General features: G+C 31.5%; 1 protein-coding gene across 3 annotated transcripts; it reads right to left on the bottom strand.

Moving 5' to 3' along the window:
* Positions 1 to 118: 118 nt before the first annotated feature.
* On the bottom strand, positions 119 to 22,184 carry LOC130896516 (ras GTPase-activating protein-binding protein 2). 3 transcript variants are annotated; one of them, XM_057804681.1, is made up of 9 exons: positions 21,977 to 22,184; positions 21,461 to 21,586; positions 12,307 to 12,460; positions 7,801 to 8,018; positions 6,692 to 6,897; positions 6,359 to 6,577; positions 5,988 to 6,299; positions 4,805 to 5,052; positions 119 to 4,746 (listed from the first exon to the last, which is right to left on the bottom strand). In XM_057804681.1, the coding sequence occupies exons 2-9, from the start codon at positions 21,556 to 21,558 to the stop codon at positions 4,447 to 4,449; spliced, it is 1,755 nt and encodes a 584-aa protein (XP_057660664.1). In that variant the 5' UTR covers positions 21,559 to 21,586; positions 21,977 to 22,184; the 3' UTR covers positions 119 to 4,446. The 3 variants fall into 3 exon arrangements, with proteins under 3 accessions (XP_057660664.1, XP_057660662.1, XP_057660665.1); XM_057804679.1 differs by having other exon boundaries at positions 21,461 to 21,612; positions 21,977 to 22,181; XM_057804682.1 differs by having other exon boundaries at positions 21,461 to 21,577; positions 21,977 to 22,166.
* Positions 22,185 to 22,738: the final 554 nt, after the last annotated feature.

The following is a 22,738-nucleotide window of genomic DNA, read 5'->3' as shown; positions in this document are numbered from 1 at the left end:
ATGAAGAAAAAAAAATATTTAATTTGTGAAAATCGATTTAATAAAAGTTGAAAATAAAATTAACATAAGTCTTAAAATGTTATAAAAGGAGAGGATTCAGACAAGCAAACACAATTCATCTCGTAAAAAATTGTATTTCTCACTATTTTACTACATTTTTTATTTTTCAATATTTAATTTTACAGTTTTTAATTAAACCCTTGAAATGATAGAAAATGAAACTAGTTTTTGATAATGCGAATTAAAGGGTATATAATTGAATTATTATCTACAATACAGTGTGGTTTAAATAAAATGGAAGCAACTTTACACGAAAATTGAAATTGACGCTAGATTCAAATTATGAGTAAATTGTTGACTTTATGTAAAAGGAAGAATTACTATACAGGTGGTCTCCCACACTATGAATATTGCTGAAACAAATTCTCAATCCAACTTTGACACTTGCTATCAGCTAGGTATTTGAAGTTACTTATGTCATAGTGGATATTATTTATTTAGTCCCGTTTTTCTAAATCACCATGACCGGATATAGTGTTAGGTCAGCATTACTACAACCTGTACGTTAACGTAATGCAAGATCTGTCTGAAAGTAGATAAAATGCATGTTTTTTGTTATTACTAAATTTTTATCAAAATTAAAAGTATAGACGATTTCAGGGGTGGTGTATGACTGGATTTTCTGCAATATTCTCTAACATCAACTTTTTGGAGGTTATAAAATCATTTTATGTCAAAAAGTATTTTGCCTACTATGAAATTAGTCTAATCCAATAAAAAAAGTTGCCTCCAATTTAAATGATTCCCACTATATTTATGCATATTTTCAAGTTATATGGAATTATTTTTAAAGAAAAATGTTATCAAATGTACCTTCTCGAAATAAGGCACGATAATCTAAAAACACAGTAAATGCTGCAAATACATGGAATTTTCAGAAGCGACGCCAATTTTTATTTAACTATTTGTAGTATCTGTACAAAACCCATTTGATTGCAACAATAACCTTTTCGCATTACACACGCTTTAATTACTATATTGTGTCCAGGTTAACTTGATCAGTATGATGAATTACATTTCTGTTGAAAATCCTCTTAAAAAAAACAATTTTCAGACAAAGCAACTGTTAACAAATGTCATAAATACTAATACTAAACAACACAAATCGAAAGTAGCGAATTATTCTCTAAATTTATTAGAGAATGGATCAAAGTGTATCATTACATTAAATTCCACAAAGTAACATTTCATAAAAAATAATTTTTGGAAAAAAAAACAGTGGCTAGTATACTCAGTGACTAAATTAAAATAGTTCAAGAAACTAACACAAACTTGATTTTGCATACTTGTCTTGTTCTAAATTAAGCTTGAAAGACAATTGCTGTTATTAACAGATTGCTCCATGCACAGAAAAATTTATCTTGAAAAAATTCGTAAAAAAATTTTAAGCCATTGATTAGAAAAATATTACATTTTAAGAGGTACCTAAATCTTTCTAAATTAACATGTTTTTTGGTTCACCATAGAACAACTAGAATATTTGGAGAATCTTATCAAAATACTGCCTCATATGTAAAATTGCAGTTGCTTTTTCTGTACAGATTTAAAGAAAAAAAGAAACTAACTTGCGCCTTGAATAATATTTCAGAAAAAGTAGAAAGACTATTCCAAAATCCAGGTAAAATGAAATACTCGTACTCGAAAACAAATTTCAACATGTAAAAAAAGCACATAATTAGTTTCCATTAGTCATTTTATCAATAGTTGTACATAAATACTACTTGCTGTATATAAAATAACAGGTATGTAAATACAAAGTAATGACCTGTGGGCCAATGAGCTGTCAAAATATGTTTACTTCCAAATAATCACTAGTAAAAAAATATCTGTGCCTCACTGTGTCAAACCAGGTGTTAGAAATAATGTAATTAACAAATAAGAAATATTTGTCCATTCATGAAAAATCCATCTATTTGTCCATAATCTATAAATTCACCTGCAACTAGTTTCACTACAGCAACAGTCAACTGATTCCAAAAATTTTATTATTAATGAATGAATGATGAATTACTAATTTTGTTTGATAGAGGAATGCTGTGTAGCTTTATGACTATCAGCTGCCGACAAAATGAAAACTCGACCAATATTGTATAAAGGATCTGAAGTAAAAAAATTCCGTAGTTCTGGATGAAGAAAAAAAAAATCTGAATCTTAAAACAAAGTCATTGAAATATTTCATTTTTTTATCCCCAACCTATTTATGTAAAACTATATTTTTGGTTATGATACCATCAAGATTAAACATACATATCATCTTATTTTGATCTACTTTGCATGTTGATACTAGGATAATGCCTAAAATTAATACTTTAGTTAGCAAGACAGACAAGATGTGGTCTCATTGATTTTTAGAAAAAAATTCAGTAAGTTTTAGTTATTTTATTTTCATTCTAGTAGTCTTACATTTAGAATGTCGATTCTGGGAAGTAAACCCCTGTTAAAAATGTTTCTTCTAGTAGTAGCAATCCACAATAATCCATTGGAAAATTTATCCAGTCCTCGAATTTGATTCTGTTGACAACAATGAGCTAATGTACTGGCAAGTATTGGTTCAAAATAATGTGTTCAACACTTTTTATGGGTTTTTCAACTCAATCGCGTTAAGAAACTTTAAGATGACCTACCATTAGGTCTTGGTCGACAATAATGTTCACATAAGAGGTATTTGAGTTAAATGCAGTTGAAAAGCGATGAGTTTAATGTACTGGTTCAAAACAATGTTTTTTTCACCCCTTCAACTAAATCAGGTTGAAAAACATTAAGCTAATGTACTGGTCAGTTTCAGTCAGAAATATGTATCAACATTAGGGGTCCTTGAACTAAATGCAGTTGGAAAACGATGAGCTAATATACTGGTTCAAAACAATGTGTTTTTATCATTCCTTCAACTAAATCAAGTTATTCCAGTCTGAGCTAATGTATCAGCAAGTACCGGTTCAAAACAATGTGTTTTTATCAGCCTTTCAACTAAATCAGATTGAAAAGCACAAAGCTAATGTATTGGTGAGTTTCAGTCAGAAATGGTGCATCATTATTGGGGATCACTAAATGCAGTTGAAAAACGATGAGTTAATGTACTGATTAAAAAAAAATTTAGAAATGTTAAGCTAATGTACTGGTGAGTTCCAGTCAGCAATAATGTATCAACATGAGAGGTCTTTGAACTTTAGGCAGTTGATAAATACTGAGTTAATGTACAGGTACAGAGTAATGTGTTGACATTTTGCCAGTATTAGAATTTAATTCAATCCTTAAATTTAAATTAGTCGAGAAATACTAGTCAAATGCTACAACTTATTGAGAATGTTTGATAAAAAAAACTTTCCTATATTGTATTTTTACATTAAATCTATGGTTAGTTAGGGAAATTTCCCAAAGCTATGGCAATTTAATAAAGTGTTAAGCCTATTGGTGGACCTAGTATGTTTGTTCCCTTTGCATGTTTTGGTGATTATTAAAACATAATATTGGAATGTTGGGAACAATAAAACAAGATGGAAGTCAGCGATTAAAAAAATAGGAAGACTTGGCAAAATAGCCGAACCCTGTCAAGAATTGTATTGACTGGGTGTAAATGAAAATTATTATTGTAAACTGATGAAATTATAAATCCAGAGTGTTTTCCAATGATCAAGGGATTTATTGAAATATGTATTTTATGTTGAAAATAATTTTCCGTGAGAAGATACTTCATTGCAGATGTTTAAAAAATCTACATATTTCAACTAAATAGTATTGAATGAAAATCTATTTGTACATAATTTTTGAAAATAATTAAATAAAAACACGTCCACTTGTCAGTTTGTACTGATTAAAGCCCAGGTCTCTCCAAAATGGTATAGTTCATAATTTCTCTATCACACTTGTATTATGTAATACAGGATTAATACCAAAAATTAAACAGCTCTACAAAGACATAACTCAAATAACGAGAGTTTTCAGTCTAATCTGTGAAGGTACACAATATTTCCAATTATTGTAAATGACAGAACTAACAACTGGCATATTATACCATTCTAAAATGGTATCTTGATACCAATCCTCATTAAATTATAATACAAACACAGCCAATAAGTACAATCTGAGAAAAGAAAAATAATTATAAATAACTACCGAGAGAGAGAGAGAGAGAAAAAGGAAGAATGGCTTTTAGAATGGTTAACAAGGCGCAGATAAAACTGATTGAAGTAAATATATTTTTCAGCAAATTGTTCACAATTGGCACTAACGTTTCAAGTAACGGCTCCGATTTTTTTTTTAATATAATTCTCACTGTACACGCCCGTAAACTTTTTTTCTTACACACAAACTAGAGCAACTCGCGGCGACAACGTAGGCGCATGCGCAATATCTGTCACTCCGTCACAGACACTGAAACAAATGCGGTTAGCGACGGTTGTAGGTGTTTTGTCCTCGATTTGGAGGTCCGCCCCCTGAATTTCTGTTGTTGTAGGTATTGGTCCTGTTATTAGGACCTTGTGGGCCACCTACCCCGCTGTTGCTGTTTCTGTTCGGTCCTCCCGGACCTCCCATGCCGCGTCTCTGACCACTGTTGTCCCCACGACCGCTCCTCTGGTCCCTGTTATCCATCGGGCGGCCGCCTCCATAAGAAGTACGATCCTTAGTTTTCTTCTCCTCAACGTTCAAAATTATGGAGTTTTTGTCCTCCTTTGAATAATAGATGGGCTAAAAATATTCGTTTATTTAAATGAAAATTTTTACTAAGCCAAAATTTGGTTCTTACCTTTGCCTTTAAGCAATTTTCAACGCCTTGTTGAGTTTCGTAAGTAATGAAACCATAATTTGGTGGCGCTCTAGCACCAGGCGCACCACCTACTTTAGATGGTTTACTGTGAACTCTCAAATCCAAAATCGCACCAAATTCACTAAATATCTCACGAAGTTCTTCTTCTGTTGCAGTATGTGGTAAATTGCCCAAAAACAGTTGGTTGACATCATTGAAATTTTGACTTTGAGATCGTCTTCTATCATCTAAAATTTTAAATTAAAAATTATTTTAATCATTTCAAATTTTTTATTGGAATTTCTTTTTTACAATATATAACACAAACTTAGAGTCAGCTGAAATAGACGGATTAGTTGCAGAGCATTGAAGAAAACGGGAGAAAAAGTAGATACTTGAAAAAGAAAGCAGAAGACCCGAGAATGGAGGTAAATATGAAAAAAAATATGAACATAGAGAGATAGACACTGAAACAGTGAACAGAATAAGAATAGTCGATCAAATATACTATGCGTTGAAACAAATTCATAAGGATGGTAGTAAATCGGAAAAGAAAACATGGGGAAGACTTAATAATGAAATGACAAAGAATATGTGACCACTTTCGAATACCTGGGAGTCATTTTCACAGAGGATGGAAGATATACAAAAAGAGCAAACAGTATCTACATTAATATATGAAAATGAAACCTACGAACAGAAAGGCACATAGTAGAATAATAGTGGCAGAGTTGAATCAACTGAGTAGCAGGAAACACGATGAAGGACAGTATATTGAAATTTACATTGGTAGATTGGAATTAAGCTGGAACACGATTTTACATCGACTTTGCGATATTTCTGACAATATTTTCCAATACAGTACATCAAAAACCAAAGATGCGAGAAGACAACTCGTCTTGTACTATTTACAAAATAGAAGAGTGGAAATTTTAACATCGGCTTCTTAAGCTAGTGTCTGATTCTTTCAATTTTTGCCCTGCATACCAATAAAAAAACAGTAATAATAATTATATAACATTGTTAAGGAAAAACCACCAGGAAAAATGGATAAAGTAAACCACATTCTTATATCAGTTACATTGCTGGAAAGATCAGCGACACAAATTGATTTAATCACAATACGATTGATTGTAACCTAATATTTATGAGTCTATTGTGTATAAACACTTTCTGCTCTTACCAAAATTGGCGTCATCGTTTCCACTCCTACCTCCAACAGTATTTCCTCTTCCTGAATCTTGTCTATTAGACATCCTTTGAGGCGGCTGATTCGGTCTCTGGTTGCCGCTAGTTGCATTGTTGCGATTATTGACGCTGTTTGCATTAGTAGTGCGGGAACCAGTACCCTGGTACCCTATGTTAGCTTGCGGCGAAGCAGGACGAACCATGGATTGCGATCCTTGAGCAGTTGCAGTTTGAGATGGCGGTGAAACGTACGGCGAATTAGAACCAGATTTCAGAAGGTTCGCGTAAGTTTTTGGTTCGTTGGAAGCTATAAAAAATAAGGACTCCGGCAATTATCTCAATACCTAAATACAGTGAAATTATTACCAGATTCAGTAACATTAACGTCCTGTTCCTGTTCATTTTCCTGTGGTTCAGAGTAACTATTATCCAATGGTTCTTCGACCAATTCCTCCATGGGTGGCTGAGGCTCCTCAATGGGAGGTTGTTGGATAATTGGAGCTTGCACAATACCCTGTTGCATTGCTGGAAGTTGAGTAGCAATTGGTTGAGTTTGAGGAACAGTAACCATGGAAGGAACGGGTCCTGAAATATACAAAATAATAAGGTATAAGTTTTACATTTTTGGTTACACAAAAAGTTTTACGAATTTATTAAGAAAGTTCAATTAAGTATGAACCAAAAGAAAAAATATTTTACCTTGCATGACGTTCATTTCTTCAGGATGAATAGATCCATTGACAGTCGGTGGTACTGGAGGATTGATTACATGAGGCGGTGGTGGCTGTTGATTATGATGGATTGGTACAGCAGGAATAGCAGCTGGTAATTGCGCGGCATTAGGATTGTAGTAAGGAGCAATTGCTGGTTGATTGATAGCAGCTTGATGTTCCACAATTGGTTGTCTAATACCAAATAAATATAAATATAGAATCCCAAACACAAAAAAATTGATATTATATGACTGCCTATCTATAGTATGTCCTTTTATCACTAGGGGATTAAATGTATAATAATAATAATAATAATAATAATAATAATAATAAACTATTCCTATTGACAATTTAAATTATGAGGCATCTGGTGTAAACTTTATAGAACAGTTACTATAGTAAATAGTCAGGTTGATGTGAAAAAAATTAGATAAAAATACTATTTCAAATTCAAAGGGATGATTGCCTGATGTAAAGGATTAGTAGATATCAGATAGCTGATACAAATGCTGGGATTGATTGATTAGTTCATGAAATAACAATCAAGTTTCATATAGAGCAAAAGTGGAAACAGTATAAATGATTAGAAAATTCAGGAAGGAAGTCACTATCAATATTTTTTTTATAAATAGATACAAACAAAAAGTCCTTCAGTTAATCCGGGAAGACAACTTACCACAAGTGAAGACTATCAAATTACGGTCAATAATTTATGTGAGAAAAGCCAAATATAGTTTTCCCATACATTAAAAAAGAAATTGGTCATTAAGCTCTCAACAGTCAATAAGCTCATGAAATATTGGAATCTGAGTCTAATGACCTTTAAAGCATTAAATTAGCACTAAATAGGTTTTTATTTTCCTTTAAAAATTCAAATGATATACCAAATTGATTATTCCAACGAATGAGGGTGTTTAGGTGTCAGTGAATAAGGACATACTTTAGTAGAACTGCTCAAAATGTTACTAGTTAAAAAACCCTAAAAAATAATTTGTTTTTCAAAAGATTCTTCTTTGAACTACAAAAATTAGGATCTATTTCAAGTTTTTTGCCATCCATTTACTACGGTTAACGTAAATTTTTGGAAAGACTTACCCAGTCGAAACTTCCTCATCGGGTTCAGAATGGACACCATCATCGCATTCTTCGTCAGAGATAATTTCGTCCTGGTAGCGGAATATGTCATTATGGACATAAAACTTCTTAGGGGATTGTGCTGCCAAGACAAACGTCTGAGTGAAACGACGCATCGGTTGGCCAGCATTGGACAGTTCTCCAGTCACTTGAACTACTACGCCATTACCAAGTGTAGCCTAAACATTTTGCGTTATATAATGAAAAAATTATGAACGATGATTTATAATTAATTTCTATGAAACCTGCTGTGAATCTATCTAATCCAAATTACTATATAACTACTGCAAATAGAAACAACAAAAAATAAGTTTCATTTACCAGAATATATAAAGTATGGGAAAAAATTTTGCGCACCAATTTTATTGGACTGAGTTAGATTTTGATTATATGGATAATTATAAATAAGAGTTATAAAATAAACGAATAATTATTATAGAATATCAAAATTATTCCGTATGAATAAGCCGACACCAACCTAACCTCAAAATATTCATTTTAAATAGATTTACATTTATAACCATGAATCTGCAAAACATTGTAATTTCAATGAGTTGTTAAGATATAGAAATTCTGTGTTAAGAAATCAATATATAAAGTTTTTCCAGGTTTTTCTTAACCTATTTATATTTTCTATCGAACTAAGAATCAGTGTGTCATATTCATTTATTATAAATATCATTTTGTTTGGTTTAAAATGTAAGTTTTCTTATGATATATATAAATGAATCTATTTTTCTTTACATGACTTTGAGCGATAGAACTAAAATATATTTTGAAAAAGAAAAAAATACATGTTATTAATGATGCCAAAGTGATTCCACTTCAAACACACAAGGTCTGTGAAACCCAGAAAAATTAAAAATCTATTAATATTTTATTGCACATATTCAAAACCTATTGAATTTTTCAAATAGATAACAATTATCTTCTACATTGATAACGGTTATCAGAAAAGAAAAAAAAGCAGTAAAATTTTGCAACTAATCACGAAATTAAATGTATACAGCATTAAAAATAATTTTTCAGAACATAGGAATCTCGATGTAAAACCTTGAACTAACCGAGTAAATTTCAATACTGTCCCTCTGGGATTCTCTTCTCACTTAACCAGAATATGGTGGTATTGGGTTTGTGATAATTTGTCTTTCGATTCAAAATCAAAATTATTTTTTTATAAAAACTTATTGTTTACAGATTAATTTATGGTTTCAGCAAGACTGTTGGCATCCCTGATCACCAGATTTAACAACAATTAAATTTTGATTTAGTGTTACTAAAAAAATATTTATTGTCCCGGAACACATAATCTCTATTGCGAGGATCATCACCGAGCTAAGGTTGCAACGAACCTATAATGTTAACTCGGGAACTGGCAACACTGCATTTGTAAAACGACTCACATTGAAAGTAAATTAGCTTGATTCAATTTCTGGTGAAATCTATCGAAAAAAAAAAACTTCGAAAATCTTTCACAAATTGCAGTTGGTGTATGAAGACAAGTGTATACCAAAAACAAGCGGGATCGTTGATCATAAATGTGGTCCTGCGTGCAAACAGTGATTCGTCAGTTCTATATTAGTTTTTTGAAAAATCTGTTGAAGCGGTTTTCCTTTGTACGACCCAATCACTAGTATTAAAATTCTTCATCGATTGTGTCACAGCTTTTGCATTACAACAATGCCGCCTTTAGTCCAGATATTGTCCTCTGCGACTTTATTTATTATCAAGGATGCTGTGACTTATTGGAGCAACGTTAGTATCATTATGTGAAGTGAATTAAGATAAAATTTTGTGTGTATCTTTATTGGCCTGTATTTTTGTATTGATTGCCACACCTGATAATATTGGATAATGTTTAACTGATTATTTGAACCCTTCTTACAACGAAATGTTTTTTTTTTTTCTATTTATTTAATAAGAAGATTCGAGTGAGACCTAGTGAGTTGGAATACGTCAAGGACGAACTTTTCATCCCGGCGAAAGAAAAGTAGGGCATATTTTCTCCATAGATGCGTAACGTATTAATTTTTTGTCCGGGTCAAATATTAAAATGAGTACACTGGTTCAAAGTTTTTTCGATGAGGACAAGTTAAAACTTGCAATTACCGGATGATTTGTTTACCATCTGCAACTTTGAATGTAGTTTGGTCCCGCAAAAACCTAACCTAATCAAAATATATTTTTGTGAAGTTCGTATACGAAATATTTTCGTTCTCGCAAATTGAGACATGAAAGTTTCAAAATGGGTAAAGGCAAGAAACTATGGGTTGAAAATCGAACATTTATAGTAAGTCTTTGTAGACTAGGATAAAGTAACTGTACCATAACGGCCGAATTAAAAATATCCCGACACACTGTGGATTACAATATGGAAAAATAAGGATCCATCAGAAGCTTTGACAAGACGCAAGAACGTGTTGCCTGCCTGCCTTTGAGTGCTTGTGTGCAGGTCAAAGGAAGAACGGATATTAGATCAATGTGTAATCTCAACTCTAAAACACGGCGGAGGTTCGGTGATGGTTTGAGGATGTTATGGAGCAAGGGTGACTGGAGACTTGAATTAAATTGAAGGGATTTTGAAGAAGGCTACAAAGAAATATTAAAGAAAAATGTAGTACGTTTAAGACTGCGCCTGATCGGACGAAAATTTCTCTCCAGTTTGACAACGACACCAAGCTAGCTCTGCAAAGAATATTTGAAGGAATTGGGAATGAAATGTTTACTGAATGTAGTGATTTGGTTATCACAGTCGCCCGATCTCAAACTGATTGAGTTGTGGGATAAATTGGACAGGGGAGTCATAAAGCAGCGTTCAACTTCTACTTCAAATCCTTGGAATATCCTGAAAAACGATTAGAACCAAATAAGTGACGATTATTTATCGAAATTGTTACAGAGAATGCCAAAATTTGTGAACCATAATAATAAAAGCAAAAGGTGTATTCAACGGTATTTTTCACACATTTGAGAGTGTCTAGAGAAATCATGCATAGATTTAGAAATATATTTGACAATTGCCGATATTCTAATGATTAATTTTATCTTCTTCTACCAACAACTGAATAACAATTTTAAACATCAAATTTTTTTGGAATCGCGCACCAAACCGATGAAAATAATTTCTGAATAATTTCGCGACATTCTTAAAATGATCGGTCGGGACAAACCTTATCGCAAAATATTTTGGAATAGCGTATGTACAGTTATCTAATATTATAACCTTGTAATAAATAAGTTTGATACCATCTTTACATATCTGTTGATAATAAAAATGTAAACATGAAATTCATACACTACTGTGAAATCATATGTTATTCAATCATCAAATCCACGATAACGGTCAAAATAATGAAGATTAGTTCTGCCCATTTATATCCCTAGTTTTAAAAACAAATTTTTGTTCAACTTCCCGTATGCATCCATGGAACTTTCACCTTGAAAGAGAACATATATTCAAGAATGGATTTTTACCTGCTTTTTAAACGAGGACTCTGAAAACGGGGCGTTTCTAAGGAAGATGCGAATGCTCCCTTTTAGTAATCAGTTTTAAGATCTGTTCTGTTATTTATAATCTGTGTTAACGAAAAAATAATACTTACAGAAGAAAAATAACAAGTTTTCACAAAATTAATTCTAATTCACTGGTTTTGTTTGGGTAAATATTACCTGGAAGCCCTACCAACTTATTGAATTGAGGGGATGTTTAAAAGATAATTTTCATTACACTTGATGTCTACAATAGAGGGCAAAGTTCTTTTCAACTTGTAAAAGATCGTTACTCATCGACAAAGAAAACAGTAACTGGCAGAACATTTCTTGGAATGTGTTCATAGTCGAATAAAAAGGTTTCGCCCTTTTTACCCCACCCCAGTTGTTGTTACTTTTTACTGTTGAACATCGAAGAAATCGCCTTTAGACGTGCCAAGGAAAAATTGTGTTTAAACAGGAATTATTCACGGTTCTGTTTCTACTAAATGTATTTTGTCATTAGATCATTCCTGCTATCGACCAAAACCAACCATTCCTTCATTTGTGCAGCTAACAAACTGTCAAACCTTCATATTGAAGATCTACAACTGGATTATATTGACCAAAGGAATCGAAATGGTTCGACAAAAGTACCCAATAAATCGGCTGATTTGACCACCAATTGGTGGTTAAACCAAAAGTGACTAGAGCCAAAACAAATATGGTACTAAATCAGCAAAGAACTTATCAACTGAGCTTTATTTTTTTATATATTGCCTCTTGTACTGCTCTGCACGTTGTCTTGCTGCAAGTAGAGTGGCGAAAATATGACTTTCCGATACATACTAAATTGAAATTTTGGAAACCGTTGGTGGTCAAGTCAAGTTGCTGAAGACGATAATTTGGTTATCGAAACGTCCGTCAGACGGTGGAAATGTGAGGGTTGGTGTAGTGGTAGTGTAAACTTTAACTTGATAGAAAAAAATTTTTGCTCACCTGAGAATCAACCTGAGTAATCTTAGCATGACAATCTCGAAAGTTAAGTTGTTGAATTTTCTGGTGAATTTGTTTTTGGCCGATGACAGGGCTGCTCTCGCGATTTGGAGGATCTAATCCTCCATGAATGAATGAAGATTGATGATTGTAGAATCTGGAAAAAAATAAGTGGGTATATAAAAATGTATTTCTAATGACAAAACGAAAAAACAATTTTTAATTTAGTTGAATTTCTTAAATAATTCTATTAATGTTACTAAAAATATTCATGAAATTTAAAGATATGTCGAAATTTTTATAATTGCTAAATATTTTCGCAAAAAACCTTTTTATCTAACTAGAAGTGATGAGAGCAATTGCTGATTTACAGATTTGCAGTTTCTACTGATCTTTGAAATTCTATACCTCATTTCACAATTATTTACATTAAATAATTTAAAGAAAGATGAGTATGTTTAACATTAAGGGGGTATTCCGGTCTAGAAATTTGAGAAAAAATCGATTTTTTTGCAAATTTTCAAAGCTTAGACCTTTAAGAATATGCCCTTGAACGTATTTTTAAAAACTCGCATTATTTCCAGAGATACAGTAAATTTTGTGACGTAGCGTCTAAGCCGGCCGTCTAATAGTTTTGTTCTTGGAAGCTGCATTGCAGAAATAGTTCAGGAAGTGTACACTAAAGCTTCCTTTGTAGCAGAGCCAGTGCTAGTGTCGCTGTTCTTAGCAGCAGTGCAAGAGAACTAGTTCACCCAGTTCTGGGTCTAGAGTCAGTTTAGCCAGTGCAGTGCAAGACAGAACTAAATCGTTTTCCATTATTGTTAATACTACAAGGCCTGAATCACATCAAATAACCTCAAATACAACAACCTCAACAAATGCTTTTTTAGCTAAAACGGTAGGGAATGTTAAAAATGACGTCCTTTAATGATTTTTCGAAAAACAAATACCATATATTTTGTTTTAGAACAGTTAATGGCGTTTAAAAGGCATTGCAGTCCATTCAAGTTATCACACAGTACAACTGTATCGTATCTATACTTTTATCTAATCTTCTCAATATAAGAATGTTTAAGTTTAAGAAATTTTCTTTTTTCGGAAAGTTGTGTGGTGCTAAATCTGGTGAATAGGACGGACGTGGACAAGCAGAAATATATTCAACTATCAAATTAATAGCGATTAGTGACGCGTTGTTATGAGGAAGAAGACAGACGTTTTTAAGATTTTTTCTTCGTACAGTTTCGCTAATTATTATTTGTTTTCCAAGTAGTGATACTCACTTCCACTTTTAATTGGTTCATACTATTTCTAAACAGTCTCTAAAGTTATTATACTCAATAATTATATTCATAAAATATAATGTATGTAGAGAAACCAACTGGTAAACTAAAAAAAAAAATTATCAACTTGTTTATCGAACAAAGGGTATGAGTTAGTTATTCAAAATATCTAATAGAATGATATTATCTTATCTTTATTGACTGCGGATAAGTAAATGAGCAATAGATAGAGAAATAGGCGATATGCTGGATGGAATTAAGAACTATAGGAAATTAAATAGATTAAATTTTCGATTTCAGCGCATTACTACAGTGTGTAACAAAAACTTGACCATTCTAATATATTTTAGGTCTCTTCTGTCAAAATATTTTTATGAAGGATAAAAAAAGTCGAAGCGTCAAATTTTCACCTGTTTATGAAAAATTATAAAAGAAACTAAATTTAAATCAGAAGAGAGCTAAAATCAAAAACATTTAGAAGCATAAACATATCAAAAGGTCTAAGAAATAAGAAATTTATTTTGAAGCGTACATGGAGTATTATTATTCATAAGGAGGCGAATGTGAAACACAAAAGCCATCACACCATTTTGTTTTTGAGAATAAAATTCCTAAAAGTCGAATCCCCAGATATCTCTGAAATTTTTGTTTAAGTTCGTGCTGCTTGCAGAAGATAATCCCTGAAAGGATGTTAATCGACAAAGCTTCGTTTGCCTCCCAAGCCCTTTCAAAGTCATTACAATTTTACTAAATACGTCAAAAACTATTGATTTTAGAAAAAAATAGCTTAAAAAAAATTAAACTCATGAAAAGTTCTATAAAAAAGAATGAGATATTTTGTGTCGCAATAGTCAAAAAATATATGTAACTTTTTAAGCGCTCCATTTTTTGTTTGAACATTTTTTTTTTTAATTAGACGTGGTTTAATGACATTTCTGTCGATTTTTTTATATATTATATTATTTAATTAAATGCTGCATTCCTTTTTTATCGTTTATACACTGAAATTTTTTCACATAAAATTTTTACATTATAATAACAATAATAAAATATTCCGAGTTTTACATTCGCCTCTTTATTAATAATATTCCGTGTATATTTCTTTAATTTCTTAGACCCTTTGATATGTTTATGCTTCTAAATGTTCTTGATTTTAGGTCTCCTCTGTTTCAAAATTAGTTTTTTTTTAACAATTTTTAAAAGTCAAATCGAAACGTCAATTTATTTCTATCTTTTAAAAATTATTAAAAAAACTAATTTTGAAACAGAAGAGACCTAAAATCAAGAAGATTTAGAAACATAAACATATCAAAAGGTCTAACAAATTAAAGAAATATACATGGAGTATTATTAATAAAGAGACGAATGTAAAACTCGAAAGCCCTCATACGTTTTTGTTTTGTTTTTGAGAAATAAAATTCCTAAAAGTCGAATCCTCAGATTTCTCTTCATTTTTTGCCAAAGCTTGTGCTTGATTATAGAAGATGATTTCTAATAAGATTTTAAATAGTCAAATCTTTGTTTGCCCCGCAACCCTTCTACTTTAAATGAGTCCTTCTGAGTCATTGAGTCACAGTAGCCAAAAACTATATGTAACTTTTTTTAGAGCTTTTTATGAGCTTCATTTTTCATTTGATCAGATGTGTTTCAATTTTTTGTGTAATATATTATTTAATTAAATGCTGCATTCCTTTTTGTATCGTTCATACACTGAAATTTTTTCACATGAAATTTTTATATTATAATAATAAAATATTTTTTAATATGAAATTGAGTAGAAGTTTTACTAAATAATAAAAAATAAGTTAAAGGTTATATAATAGTCATAGCACAATGTAAAAAAAATGACTAATCGTGTATTAATACTGCATTCAAACTTTTTATTGTTAAAATGGTTATGATAACATGTAGACGTTAATGTGAAATATTTACGATTCTGTCAAAAAATTCAACTAACAGGTGTCCACCGGAAAGGTATATTAATTTGTTTGTTTATAATTTTTGATTAAATGAAAGTTAATGGATCTTATTTCGAGCACATTTTTCATTACATTACACGCCGTATTTCATAAACTTAATCACGAATATTTTGTTTGAATTGCTCCAGCGTTTCTGGTTTGTTTGCATAAACCTTGCTTTTCATATATCCCTACAAAAAGTAGTCCGGAGCAGTCAAATCAGGCGACCGTGGAGGCCAATCAACATCACCATTTCTTGAAATAACTTGTTATGGAAAGAGGTCTCTCAGTAATTTCATTGTAATCCCGGCTGTATGCGATGTGGCACACTGTCACTTTTAATGGATGCAAAGGTGACTGATGAATAATTTGAGGGTTTTCCACTGCCCAGAATCGACTATTCTCTTTATTCACATATCCATTCAAATGGAAATGTGCCTCGTCATTCATTATGATTTTTTCATGAAAATCGGGGTTGTCATGGGCGAGCTTTAACATCCAATTGCATATATAAGGCGGCGTAAATGGTCTTCTGGAAAAAGGTCTTGTATCAACTGAATCTTAAATTGAAACAAAACCAAATCCTTGTGCAAAATTGTGGCCAAAGTTGTTCTTTGAAGACCAAGCTCCTGACCACGGCGTCGAATTGAGGTTGATGGATTGTTTTAAACACTTTCTTGAGCATCAGTCCCTCTTTCTTCGAAATAATTCACTACACGATAAAGAGTGCGTCTTGTTGGCACGTTGTTTCTCCCAAAAATTTCACATAACTTTCTCATCGTCACAGTAATCGATTAGTGATTTTGATAAAATGTTTTAACGATTAAAACACGTTGGTTTACCGAATATTTTTCCATAATGAAGTTTCCACGTCTCTACTTTAAGATGGCCAAATATGAACAACACTAATGTTTACCAAAATTGCGGCAAAACAAAGTACAGCAGACACCTTGTATTGTAGAGTGATTGATATTGTGGTATTAGATTTTATATGCCAATCAGATTGTACATTTTCCATATAAAAAAATTTCAATAGAATGGGATATGGAAAGAAACGAAAGAAACAATTCCCATCATCATAAAGAGAAAATTCTAAATTAAAGTTAGACTTACTAAGAGAAATATCAAACCCAGTATTTGATTTATATGCTTCATTTTCTAATATAAGGTGTTGGAACTTCAAGAATTTAGTATTTTACTTTGTTATAAAATAGAATACAATCTGATTGAGTTTAATACAGCAAAAGCTCAGGCCGCTATTTTTACAAAGAAGGCTGACACTGCAGCTCAGGATTTGGATATAAAGATAACTAAAACTATCGCTTGTTATTTATTGGGGTTAGGAGCAGTATTCATGTGGCCAAAGTAGCTACGACAGGCTTGAAAATACTTTGAGTCCCCTTTAAGACCAAAATAAAAGTTATATACATTTATTGTTATCTGGAACTACTGGAATACTCTGAAATCGTTCTAAAAGAGAGGGTCTTGGATTAGCTATTGAAGGAGCGAATGACTAAAGTGAATAGGAGAAATTAGAATTTATGAGAACCACAAAATTTTGAGTTGAAATTTATAAATTTTCATTTCTAACATCACAAAAAGAAAAGTATACACAAAATTTTGGAATATCCACTTTGAAATAATAAGTTTGGAAAGAATAGTTTATAAAATTTATACAATACGAGATTTGGCTATTAAATAACGAATCAGATTACGAAAAAGGGTTTTATTATAAAAATTATTCGACTGCTCCCCTTTCCTTGTCACACATCTTTCCATTTGTTTTTTCCATTGATCGAAGATGTGCTGGAAGTCTTCTTTGGCGAGTGCTTTTAGGAGCTCTGCCGTTTTTTGCTTTACAGTTTCCATCGACTCAATGTGAAAGCAGATATTTTTCCAACCTTTCTAGGAAATCTAAGCAGACCCGTTGACGCAAGAGCTTTTGGTCAGGAGCCAGATTTTTTGGCACCAACTTTTGACATGTGTAGTTCCTCGTGTAAAATTTTTCTAACTGTTTCTTTATCGGTGTGTACAGCCTCGGCAATCATCCAGCCTCATTCGATGATCTGCACGCACAATTTTGTTGATTTTGGTCATTCATTCCGGAATTGAAACATTCAAAGGCGACCTAGGCTCTGGTCATCCTCAGTGCTCTTTCGGGCCTCACTAAAGCGGTTACACTAATCAAAAACACGCGCACGAGATAGAGAATTGTCCCCATAGGACTCATGCAACAATTTACAGCACTCTGTTGGAGTTTTTTTCAATTTAACGAGAAATTTGAGATTGATATGTCGCTTCTGTTTTGCGTCACGAGAAAGAAACACGTTCGTTTTAAACCGGTACTGCACAAATACTATAATAGTGACGGAAACGAGTTTTGGGACGTGCATAGACAAGATATTTTACCCCGCCCGTCTAGGGCGCCCTCTAGGTGCGAAGTCTCGTTATTTAATAGCCAGACCTCGTATATGATGAACATGATGATTAATATTCGTTATTTATGATTAGATAGAATAGAAAGTATTTCAAATTTTAGCACTCAAATTATACATACTAGTCATGACACACTTATCGTAATAGATTTCCAAATAAAGTAATGAGATAAATCCTTTTAAAATGAGTTTGTTTTTCAAACAAATATGGTAATTGAGTTTTCTGAGCAAAATACCAGATTAATGGCATTTAAATGATAAAAAAAAAAAATTCCTACAATAAAAAGTGGTAATTTTAAGAAAACATTTTAACAACTCGAGGAGTTTGTATGTTTAAATTCATGTTACAAATTTCAGGAGGTAATTGCTCTTATGAAATTAAGATGGGTCTTTCCTATAACAAATTTTTTTTAATCCACCCTTTTCCGAGATATCACCCTTAAAAGGCGCTTACTAAAACTGAGTTTTAATTTTTTTTTAATTTCAATAAAGCCAAAGAACTAACCACGGGTATTTTTTCAATATTCCTTTTACATTTTACGGGGGTGAAATTAGCAACTGATGAAGTTTTATAGAATAAAGTTATAACTTAAAATCCTCGTTCTATTTGAAAATTTTTCTCATTTTAAATTTTTTTTCACAAAACCAATAGCTGCAAAGAAAAATAAACACCATAATTCATGATTTTTTCCATAAATTCAGTAGAAAACAGTAAAGACATAAAATATAATAAAATTCATAATGAATGCTCCAAAGTAAGGGTTGTTAATTCGACCCCCGTAACAGGAATATTGAAAAAATACCTGTAGTTAGTTTTCTGCATTGCACCTAAAACAACCACCTTTTAAGGGTGATATCTCGGAAAGGAGTAGGCTCGGGAAATTTTCTTGTAGGAAAGACCCATCTTAATTTCATACGAACAATCAATTAATTTTCAAAATGTTTCGAAAATAATATAATCTACATAAATTTATTATTACGAAAAGTGTGCTAACAAGATATTGTATACTGAACGAAGGTAGTGATCTAATGTATAGAAAAAAATCTACATCTCCCTTAACAAAACCTTTAAATAATCAATCTTATGATCTAAAAATAACGGGACTCAAACTAGAAGAGCCAAGACCCCAAATTTGAATTACTAGTCCACATTATATTCCAAATCCACACAATCTAAGATAATTCAAGTTGCAATAAATACCTTACAATATATATACCACTCAATGGAAATAGAAATCCACTGTTTAATAAGTATACAAACTACAGCATGGATGGAATGCCTAATTTTTTTAACCAACAAGAGGTTTCGAGTATACTGGTAAGTTTATGGTTGGGTTTGTTTATGTTAATAATATTGTGTTCATGTAAATGGACTGTAAATGACACTGATTTCTCATACTTAAATTTTAATTATAACATAACAAGAATAATAAAAAGGTACAAAAATTGCTAGTACATGTTCACACCTTTACATAATATAAACTAATGTTCCCGGAGTTAATGAGAACCGTCAACTCGACTCTTTCCACACTTTGGCATTCAGTTTCGTCAAAATTTATCTGCACTAACCAAATGTTAAGAAGATATTTTAGTAAAGTGAATTTCAGTGCTATATTTAGATCTGCACTAAGCAAATGTTAAGAAGATATTTTGGTATAGGGAATTTCAGTGCTATATGAAGACACTAGTTTTGTACAAGCAGTGACAAAGCTAGGAATGAGCGAAGTGAAAATTACGACCAATGATATAAGCTCATTTAATCATTCATTAAATGCACTAAAAATAATGGGGTTGTAAGTTAAACTGTTATAGTTACAATGAGGGGATTCAAAGACTACAATCATAGGAACCAAATGGATGCTGATGCAACTTTACCCGCATCTGGGTACATTAGTACATCTCTGTGTACTATCTGCAAAAGTTACACTCAATTCCAGGAAAGTGTTATGTTAGTAGGATGGATTTCATTTTCTATTGAAAAGTTACTATTTTGCAGATGAAACATTTTGCACATGAGAATTTTCCTATTAGTTTCACCATTATTATTGTTGTATTTAATGAAAAATATTTAGGATTAATTCTTATTTGTTTGTAAAACTTATAAAAATACAACTGAACTAACATTCAGAAAGTTGAATCAAGAACTTGGACAGTTGCTTAGAATTTCAAATATAACTGTCCATTATTCATAAAAGATTAAAAAATTATATCAAGTTAAGAACTTAATTAAATGCGAAAAAAATTATTTCTCCAATAAATGTACTGATATATGAAATTATTAAGTTTTCTTACATAAATTTATTATTAAGAAAATACAAATTGATTTTAATCTTCCAATCTTAGTTCATTCTTATTTTAATCTGTGAAACTCCACCTAAGGAGACAATTGATTACCGAGAATAACTATTAGTAAACAATCCCTATCTCAACGAATTATTGGGAAAATTAGGGAATTAAACGGCCTACAAAAAAGGTCTGATTTCAAATAACAAATAATTAAATAATAGACATAATTACATCAAAAATATTAACAGTGCTTCTGACTACATTGAAATCAGTTGTCAACGCTTTCATTCAAATCATACTATAACCTAAGTTTTTCTCAATAAATTTGGCAAGTGAAAATGAGAAAATCATAAATAATATGTTGTTTTATGTTTTGAGACATTTTTTTGTAGAAAACTATAAAATATTGTGAAAATCATCAATGTATTATTTTAGGTTTATCTTTAACTGTGAATAACTTTTGACCAAGTTGAAAGGGAAAAATTATTTCAGTCCTTTTTTTGTAGGCTGTTCAATTTCCTACAAAATTTTCTATTTCTTTTTACTACAAAATAATTTGTTAAAATACTTTCAAAAAAATGGATGGGAAAATGGGAATTCAAAAATCACAATGCGGCACCTCTAAATATTGGTATTAGGAGCTCGAACTTTACCAGAATTTTTTTTCATCATCTTGGAAGATATTTTCGTAGTAGCTAAAAATGTTTTCGACCCACCCTAACCCCTATACATGCATTTGAGGAGCATCAAAACATGCATTTAGTCTTACTTAATCCATTTTAAATATATCAATTTTTGCAAAAGAAAACAAATAAAGACATTTTAAATCTCTAATATGATTTGAAATATGCTCTTAGTACATGTGTTTTGAAAATTATCACATATAGTTCATTTTAACTATTCAAGTGAGTTAGAACTATTCGTATACAACCCTCAATTGAGATTACTAATTCTATCAATAAATCAAATTATTTGTCAATATTTATATTAAAAAATGTGACATGTCTGGTAGAACATACCAAAAAAATATCATTTACAATGTAAGTATATTGACTCTGTATATTATCATAATTAAAGCAAACTAATATACATGTAATAAAATGTAGAAATTGAAAAATTCTTTCTTCTGACTCTACTAAATGTATAAAATCTTTTCAATTATTTTAAAAAGGCACTACACTTATAAGCTATAACTTACCTGTGAAGATGGGTGGGTGCCTTGTTCAGCAATGTGTAGTACTGCCTCACGAATTCTCTTCCTACACTTTGGGGTGATGGGGGAGCCTCCATTACCATTCCTAACGATTTACTGGGACTAAAAATGCTGTCGAATAAACAATAATCTGCAAACTATTACAAAAATATCGCAGATGTTAACGTTTCATGTTTGTAGATACATATTAATTTTAAATATTAATCAAATCGATTGTTTAACAAGAAAAATGAATTTGAAGTTAGCAAATAACAAAGAAATTTTCGTAAATCAACATGAGGTATATAAATGGCATGCACATTAAACAAAAAGTGTGTAGTATCGAAATCTTTGATACAAAACAAATATCTACCGTACTTAATGCTCCAAGCGGAATATTATTAATTCCGAAAAGTATTTTTGATATTTATCTCGATCACGATTGGACATTCCTGTCCATGTCGAAATAAAAACCGGCGTGGAATAGTCTACAAGCCGTTAGTAAAAAATTCATTTGCTTACCTTTGCAGATTGCACAAGTAGACAGAAAAAATACTACAGCAAAATTACTTTGATATAAAGAAATTTGGGCTTATTTTTATAAAAAATGTACTGTTTTCAGACTACGCCACAGAAGCAAAGTACACGGGTGTAAACTTCATAAAATTGGCAAGTAGAGAGTGGAGTTGGTAGTCGGGTATGGTTGGTTTCTATTTTATCCGCATAGAATTCAGCGCCATCCAAGGCCGTATCGGAATCTAGAACCCAAAGTATTTCCGGTTTGTGGCACACGGGTAGCGGAAACATGATAGAAAACGAGGGAACTTTGAATATTCGCGGGATATTCATAAGTTCATTTTCTCTATTTTATTAACTTTCTATTTACACAGAAGTCTCACCTAGTAGATTTTCATAAATTGTGTAATAGTTAATTCAATTTACATAATAAACTAAATAAAATCTTGGGTGTAGTATATTTACAAAATGTATTATTGGTTGCATACCATTTGTAAATGTAATGAAAATTTATCAAAGTACTTATTAAAGACTATTATGTATAAATATTGCTGCTTATTCAAAATACCTACTCTATTTAGTATTCCTTTGAAATTATTTTGAGAAACAATCTCAAGGAATCGCCTCCCGAAAGGAAAAAATTAAATACAACGTACTAATCTGTAAATTTTCTATTGTCTCCTAAACACTCGACTTTAGTTCTCAACGTGACAGATGTCTTATAATTCACATTTTATTTAATATTATAACGTAATATCATGACGATAT

This window comes from Diorhabda carinulata, chromosome 7 (genome assembly GCF_026250575.1).
Source record: "Diorhabda carinulata isolate Delta chromosome 7, icDioCari1.1, whole genome shotgun sequence".
NCBI classification, from domain to species: Eukaryota; Metazoa; Arthropoda; class Insecta; order Coleoptera; family Chrysomelidae; genus Diorhabda; species Diorhabda carinulata.
This window is presented reverse-complemented; position numbering and strand designations above follow the sequence as displayed.

What these genes read in the sequence shown, in the direction of transcription:
- LOC130896516 (XM_057804681.1), bottom strand. Translation starts at nt 21,558, where the DNA reads ATGGTAATGGAGGCTCCCCCATCACCCCAAAGTGTAGGAAGAGAATTC. An exon ending in CGTTAATGTTACTGAATCTG is followed by an intron (nt 6,300 to 6,358) that starts GTAATAATTTCA and finishes TATTTTTTATAG; the next exon opens with CTTCCAACGAACCAAAAACT. An exon ending in AAAATTGCTTAAAGGCAAAG is followed by an intron (nt 4,747 to 4,804) that starts GTAAGAACCAAA and finishes GAATATTTTTAG; the next exon opens with CCCATCTATTATTCAAAGGA.